Source organism: Silurus aristotelis (genome assembly GCF_946808225.1).
Source record: "Silurus aristotelis genome assembly, chromosome: 8".
Taxonomy (NCBI): Eukaryota; Metazoa; Chordata; class Actinopteri; order Siluriformes; family Siluridae; genus Silurus; species Silurus aristotelis.
The window spans coordinates 27776427-27784458 of record NC_139581.1 but is presented as its reverse complement, the minus strand read 5'-3'; the positions used below and the strand labels follow the sequence as shown (position 1 = coordinate 27784458).

General features: G+C 40.8%; 1 protein-coding gene across 1 annotated transcript; it reads left to right on the top strand.

Annotated features, from left to right (window-relative positions):
* The first annotated feature begins 277 nt into the window (after positions 1 to 277).
* Positions 278 to 4779, top strand: mrpl44 (mitochondrial ribosomal protein L44). The gene is made up of 5 exons (XM_083549043.1): positions 278 to 494; positions 1508 to 1730; positions 1805 to 2050; positions 2429 to 2607; positions 4412 to 4779. The coding sequence occupies exons 1-5, from the start codon at positions 286 to 288 to the stop codon at positions 4590 to 4592; spliced, it is 1038 nt and encodes a 345-aa protein (XP_083405169.1). The 5' UTR covers positions 278 to 285; the 3' UTR covers positions 4593 to 4779.
* Positions 4780 to 8032: the final 3253 nt, after the last annotated feature.

The window sequence follows — 8032 nt, the reverse complement described above, 5'->3', positions numbered from 1 at the left end:
ATTAATAATATTTACGTGCCTGTATTAACGCCACGCCCCCTTTCCCCTATTGGCCAGCTCTCGGGTGAACGACTTCCTGACTGTCTAATAGTCGAACAGTTCGGGACGGGATAATAATAATATAACGATTTTTTTTTTTTTACTTTTTATAACAAATAAAATTAATTAAACGGTTTGTTTGCTACTTAAAATGTCTTGCAGACATTAAACATATAAAAACAGCAATTAATTATAATAATAAAAAAGAAAAGCCGAATTTCTTTAAAAGCCTTTGACTTCCGCCGGATGTTGTCTTGTCAACTTGCTGGATGTGTCATGGCGTCGTGTGGGACGCTTCTGAGCCGCGGTGTGCTGACGCTCGGTCTTCATTATCAGCGTGTTTGCAGAAGTGTCCTGGTCACACAGAGCAGGGAGAAGAAGAGATGGATGAAGGCCTACACGCTGCTCATGGAGAGGAAGAGGAAACTCGAAGGACCTCCACCTCCGACGCCACGGTCAGTGTCCCATCTCGGCTGCATCACTGGCTCGGTTATAAACCCATCCCCCGGAGCCTTCATAGGCGCACTATCTAGGGCACGATATAATGGGCCAGCACGGTCTTCGTAGGGCACTACGCATCTTAAATGGGGCCGTTTGGAATCAGGCCGAAAGTTAGGGATGAATTCAAGGCCATTGAATTTTATGATTTGCTGTTTTCTAATTGTCTTTTTTTTGTATTTTAATAATTTAAGTTTTTGCCTGATATAAGCGACAAAACGTGTATAAACTGCTTTTAACCTGTTCAAAGAATAGCTGCAGGGACAGCTCTTATATTAGTCGATTATTCGTTTGAATTAATCGACCAAAAATATCATGTGATTTGTAGGTGTTTAATAATTGTTTTTTTATTATTACAGTGAATTTCATACATGCAGTTGAAATACTTTGCCTCTTGTAAAAAAGCAAATGTGTTCTACACTAGTTGGACATTTCTTTCTGACCTTGTGATCCAGTTCATCCCAGAGCAGTTGAATAGGATTTCGGTGTGGTGACTGGGCAGGTCGTTCCCCGATACATAACACTTCTCTCTAATTAACGCTTGCACAGCTCAGGCGTATACGTGGGCTCATTATCTTGTTCTAAGGTGAATTAGTTTTCGATGAGCTGCAGTCCAGATGGAAATGCATGGTGAGATATGGAACGGTAGCCATGCTGGTTCGGTATTCCTTTCGCTTTTCTTCTTTCCCTGCTCCAAAACAACCCCAAACCATCAATATTCCACCTCCATGTTTCACTTTGGCTGAGAGGCAGCCTGATACCATCTTCTCTCCTGTTCTTTGTCTTTCTTAAGTTCTTCTGTTAGAGTCAAAACTGTCCAATAGGTCTGTCCACAAAAGGAATACAGTGGATTATTTGTTTACATTACTTCAGCCCAGACTAATAAGTCAAGTAAGGTTGTCCCCCCCCCCCAAAGTGTTTCAGAATCTCAGTAAACCCATCTCTCCTATGTAAATCTTTCTCGCTTCAGCTCCCAGCAGCCTAACTGGGACCATCACGCTGAGGTGGAGGCGTTTAGCGCCCGGCTAAAGGAGCGCTTCTCCACCGAGCTCCTGAAGACCGCGTTCGTGAACCCGTGCTACATCCGCTCCGAGGAGACAAGACGCCACGCGTTGGGTTTGGACGCCGAGAGCACGGCGCTAAACCTCAAAGACAACACAGAGCTGCAGGGACATGGGCAGGACTTCACTCTGGTGAGGAGAACAGTACAACGAAATTAAAAAATACAAGCGTTATTATAATTGACTGTTATCGCCCTGGTGTACAGGGTTTCCTCACGGAGTGGTGCAGGGACAACTTCCCCAGCTTGCCAGAAGACGGCGTAGCATCTATAGTGCGCCACCTGACAGGGTCGGAGATCGTGTGCGACGTGGCTCGGAACCTGGCGGTGGAGGAACTGGCGATGACGGCAGAGTTTCCCGTTCCAGACGACGTCCTCCGGGGGACGTTCTTCGCCGTGATCGGTGCGCTGGAGCGGAGCAGCGGGTCGGAGAGGGCCGGGCTTTTCATCAGGGTAAAGCAGGCTATAGTGATGTACGATGTGTTTTAGGTCGGGGGGGGTAAAGTCACTGTTCGGGAATTAGCGGGAACGCAGTTTATTATTATTAACATGTGAACTTAAACAATTTTTAATAAAAGGCCTGTTTAGATATAAAAATAAAATGGAAATCTAACTGATGCAATACACTTTTTTGAATTATGTTGATTAAATTGACTAATCGATTTGAATAGGCACAAATACAATTTTATTTAAAATAAATTTTTTTTTTTTTTTTGACACAATTGCTCTATTTTCTATATGACCCATAATCCTTGGTGTGTGTGTGTGTGTGTGTGTGTGTGTGTGTGTGTGTGTGTGTGTGTGTGTGTGTGTGTGTGTGCGCGCGCGCAGGACTTCCTCGTGACGCAGCTGATAGGGAAGGACCTGTTTGACGTGTGGAAAGTGGTGAACCCCATGGGGATATTGGTGGAGGAGCTGAGCCGCAGAGGAGCGTCACTCCCAGAGCCACGCCTCATCCGGTCCTCAGGGGCCAGCACCGTTCTCCCGCTTTACTTCGTCGGCCTTTACTGGTACGCACACAGACACGGCCGTAGGTCACATGGATAGATCACATGACTACGTCTTTTTTCTAGGCCCCTATATTAAACTGATCCCACCCTGATCCACCCACCATCCCACAACATTTACAAGATTTGTAAAATAAATATAGCGAAGCCTGTACTATTTTACTGAAGTCCTAAGAGGTTTTCTTGTTTTCTCGTGATCTCAAATCAGATTTGAGTATGAAATGCTATTTATGAATAGAAAATAAATATAAAGTATAATTCATTAAAAAAAAGGGATATAAAATATAATAAAAATAAATAAATGTATAAAATAAATAAAATGAACACATTAATAAAGCTTTAACGTAGATTCGGTTTAACGGCACGAATTATATTAATGCAGCGTGTATTTGTTTGATAATCTTTTTTATAAAAAAACGTAAATAACTAAAGATAAATTCGCCAAAATGAAAACCTTCGGCGCAACACGTTTAATCACAACGTCCTTTCTCTGCTCAGATATAAAACAAATAAACAACCGAAAAAGAATATCGAATCAATAAACTTGTGTTTTGGTGATGCGCAAAGTCTCAAATCGAGCACCAGGATGCGCACATCCTGCAATTAAAACTGTCCGTGTGGAAACATAGCAGTTTTGGTGTCCTGATGATACTTGATGGTACTTGGATTTAGAGTGTAACGTGCTTTGCAGGATGAGTAAACATTCGGATTCGAATTAAACGTGCATTTCGAGCATCGCATGAACGACTTGCGCTCAGCCGAGACGATGGTTCGTTCGCGTATTCGTCCTCATTCGGCGTGTATCCCTCGTACAGGCAGCCTTCACGCAAACGTACTGTTTACTATAGTATTGCGACCACGTGTGTTCTCATGAAAGAAGATTCTCTTTCCAAACAATAACCCTTCTCTTCCTCCCCCTCTCCTCCCACACACCAGCTACTTTTCCACGGTAAAATGCAGGTACATTTTTTTATATTTACATTGTTTACTAATCATTATCTGTTTTAGATGCATTAGGGACAATAATTTGTACATAAAATACTATTAAAAAACGATTATTTTATAGGAATATTTTTGAGCGTGTGGTTATCTGACTCGACATTGTTGCATTGCAAATGTTACTTAAAAACATTTACAGAAATATTTAGTCTTCGTGCTCTACGTTGTGTCTGGTTTCACTAATAATAAACATACATTTGCATACAGCCTCCATATTTGTTCATGCCCATGTTGATTGGAGTATTAAAAACTTGAAAAGAATTCATTTAAGGTGCATTTAGCACTTGAGTTAACTCACGACGATCATGTGATGAAATGTTTTCATTGATTGACAGCCCTATATTTCAATATAAAATATACGGTCTTAACGTAAAAACACGTTTCACTTAATTGTATCGTAAGAAAATCTCATTCCTTGTGAAGATTTCCGGTGTATATCATCATGAAATCTCTATCGTAAAGTTACTTATTTCCCACAAAAAAAGAATCGCTGCAACAATGCTGCCTCTAGAACATGCCAAATATCTTCTCTTATGCCAAATACACCGAAAAACGTAGTCGTGTTGACGAGGAAACAGTGTTGATGTCAGGATTACGAGAAAACAACAGAGAAAAAAAGATGACGTAATAATGCATGGCCTCTTAGGACTTCTGTACTATTCACTAGGCAGTTCTTTGGGATTGATGCTGGTCTGTGTATTGAAAGAGTGATGGAGAGAACCGGAGTCAGTGCGCTGATATGAACTAGAACTATATACTATAATGATAATACGTTGTTGAGGTTGTAATGTGTGTGTGTGTGTGTCAGTGATAAGAAGCTGCTGGCTCATGGGCCTGGTGAGACACTATCAGCGGCACAGGAGGAGGCGGCACGCGTGGCTTTGAGGAAACTCTTCGGCTTTGCGGAAAACCGAAAACCCTTCGACTTCTTCACAAATCCAGAGCAGCCTGAAACACGAGCAGCCGAGCAGAGGGTGGGCAGGGGATGAAGAAAACGACCACTCGCTGTCAATGGTCTTTTTTTTTTTTTAGCACGTGGGTGACATCCGTGGCATTGGTCTCTTCACTCAGACGCCTTTTATTTGTCTGAAGTAAATTTGGACAGTCGGGCAACAAACACGGCACTTGAGTGTGAATTTCTTTCTTTCCTTTTTTTTTTTAATAAATGTCTATATGAAGCAGCTGTGTTTGTTTTCTATAATATAAGGTTATAAAGGAAGTTTAACGAGTACTCTTATACGATGGGTGAGTATTTTTTATCAATACACTGTATGGAGAGAGAGAGAGAGAGAAAAAAGAATCGGGACACCAGAGTTTTCCAGCCGCGTGTGGTTTTGTCTAATCTCATGCGTTTTATTCAAACTATTCATTTTTATTAATTGTATGGTTATAACAGTGGACGTTGTCTCAAAGCGGCTTTACGGAGATCGCGAGATACAAATGATGTAGCGTGAGACCAGAAATTAGTTTCAGGACCACAGTGTCACAATTGACTTTCCTCGATTTTAAACCTTACTTTCAAGTACACTATACTGACAGAAGTTTGTGGACACCTGATCTTTAGATACGTATGTGCTTTTTAAACATTCCAGTTGATAATGGAGCTGGCTTTGTGCACCTCCAGGTTTGTGGTAACGATTTGCTTTCAAAAATGTCGAGAGAATCTAGTCTAAAAGTTGTGTGTGTTTCGTATTAAAAGGTGACAGGAGTTGTGTTTCTATTTAAATAAGCTTAAACCACTCGAACAGGATGTTCACATCGAATTTGCATCAAGTGTCCATTTTATTTACAAACTAAAACCTGTTGGCACCAGACCAACTTCTGTTTGTGTATCAGTGAAGCCTTTTTTTTTTTTTTTATCACAGCATTAACTGTAAAACCAGTTATTTGATCAGTACCGGAACTCGACCTGTACCTGAATTTTTTTTTAAGAACTCAAAACAATAGTCTTAATACAGTACAGTGCATTTAGTTGTTTATATCCCAAATGAACAGCATTCAGACAGACCTTTTCTGTCGTTGTGAGATATGAATGATAATAGAACAATTTAGACAACAATTACATCTACACTTCACACCTGATAGAATTTGATTCAAAATCTCTGCGAATAGAGGCGTCTTGCGTGTGTTGTATTCCAGTTGGAAAACTCTCTTCCTGTTGTACACCCCTCTATCAATGTGCCCCCGAGTGCCAACTTGTGTGACGCTGCAAAGCACTCTTGGGAGGAAGTTCCATAAAGACGTGTTGAAACCGGGGGTTGTGGAGCCACACTGAAGGTCATGTTACACACTTCCTAAATGTCTGACACTATATAAATATGTATAGTGTGCTTGTGAAGATTTGTGTGAGATTCATTCAAGCATAAAGGTGTTAGTAAACTCAGGTACTGATGTAGGTGAGGTGAGGAAACCTGGGGTGCAGTCAGCGTTCATCCAAAAGGTGTTCAGTAGGGTTGAGGTCAGAGCTCTATAGCAGGCTACTCAAGATCTTTCACTCCAACCCACAACCTCTAAACCCTATGGTGCCTGTAGCTTCAAATACATGACATTGAAACGTGCTTTAATCGAACGGATTTCGAGTTGGCGACAGCTAGCATACAATAAACGTTAGCATTTTTACATCCTCTGATTGGACGATCTGAGAGCAGACTAGTGAGAGCAACCGACAAACTCAAATATATTTGTGTGCATCTAATAGCTGTTTTTTTTATTAAACAATGGCTGATAGGAGTTGATTTGGTTGCAGATACACTTACAAGGACATTAACAAGATGGACTTTTCTTAAAAAGCTGAAAATCGTGAGGAAACGTCACCCAAAACAGATCAAAGGAGTTGTTTTTGCCTTTTTATTAACCATTTCATCTTTGGTGCTTTTTTTCCTGTAGAATTTGCATGAAAACACACAATTTGCCTTTATTTCAAATCGGAAAGCCTGTGCCTCTTTATACAAATATTCTTTTTTTAGGAACTTCTTTTTCTCTGGATTTTTGCATGTGAATGCTGGTGGAGCTCATGTTTGTTGTGAACTAGTGATCGCATTCTGAACAAGTGTTTAATGTGACTCAAAGAGTGAATTGTTAATTTTCTACTGGCCATGCATGAGCAAAGGGTCGCAAAATCTGAGTAGTTCACCTTTCAGCTCTTCTAGTCCAAGTCGTACGTTCTTTTATCATGTGACTCCCATAGACGCTACACAATGCAATAGGTTTTTTTAATCTTGACATTATTGTTACAATAATTATAGGACTTGCGTCACAAAAGAACTAATGACACACCTTCAGAGTGCCCGCATACATTACGTGATAAAGTCTAGTAGATTTGACTTGTGTTCTATTACTGCATGATTCAGTCAAATAAAATGCATTGTTTGCGGATGATATTGTGATTTGTGTTGAGAATAGGGAGCAGGTGGAGAAGAGCCTGGAGAGGTGGAGGTACACGCTGGAGAGAAGGGGAATGAAAGTCAGTAGGAGTAAGACAGAGTACATGTGTGTGAATGAGAGGGAGGGCAGTGGAGTGATGCGGTTGCAGGGAGAAGAGGTGGAGAAGGTGGAGGAGTTCAGGTACCTGGGGTCAACAGTGCAAAGTAATGGAGAGTGTGTTAGAGAAGTGAAGAAAAGAGTGCAGGCAGGGTGGAGTGGGTGGAGAAGAGTGATAGCAGGAGTGATTTGTGATAGAAGATTATCTGTGAGAGTGAAAGGGAAAGTTTATAGGACTGTGGTGAGACCTGAGATGTTGTATGGATTAGAGACGGTGGCATTGAGTAAAAGACAGGAGGTGGAGCTGGAGGTAGCAGAGCTGAAGATGTTGAGATTTTCATTGGGAGTGACGACAATGGACAGGATTGGAAATGTGTTTATTAGAGTGGGAAATTAGCATGTAGGAAATTTTGGAGACAAGGTGAGGGAGGTGAGATTGAGATGGTTTGGACATGTGCAGAGGAGGGACATGGGGTATATCAGTAGGAGAATGCTGAAGATGAAGCCACCAGGACGGAGGAAAAGAGGAAGACCAAGGAGGTGGTTTATGGATGTGGTGAGGGAAGACATGCATGTTGGTATGAAAGAGGCAGATGTAGAGGACAGGGGGGTATGGAGACGGATGATCCGCTGTGGTGCCCCCTCAAGAGAGAAGACGAAAGAAGAAGAAGAAGAATGATCACAAAATTCAAGATATGGGGGTAGATGTGTACATTTATACAATTTCACTTAATTAATATCACATGAAAAAGTGCAGTTTTTCCTCTAAAAAACATCTATTAAAATATTATACATTAATATTATATTATAATATTATAAAATACTGATTTCATTTGTAACAGCAAAAGTGTCATTCTAATTGACTGAATAAATGTAAGAATTTGATGTATACTTATAAAAAATCCCATAAAAATTAATCAATTTACATTTATCGGAAAATATTATTTTC

What these genes read in the sequence shown, in the direction of transcription:
- mrpl44 (XM_083549043.1), top strand. Translation starts at nt 286, where the DNA reads ATGTTGTCTTGTCAACTTGCTGGATGTGTCATGGCGTCGTGTGGGACG. An exon ending in GGGCCGGGCTTTTCATCAGG is followed by an intron (nt 2,051 to 2,428) that starts GTAAAGCAGGCT and finishes GCGCGCGCGCAG; the next exon opens with GACTTCCTCGTGACGCAGCT. An exon ending in TACTTCGTCGGCCTTTACTG is followed by an intron (nt 2,608 to 4,411) that starts GTACGCACACAG and finishes TGTGTGTGTCAG; the next exon opens with TGATAAGAAGCTGCTGGCTC.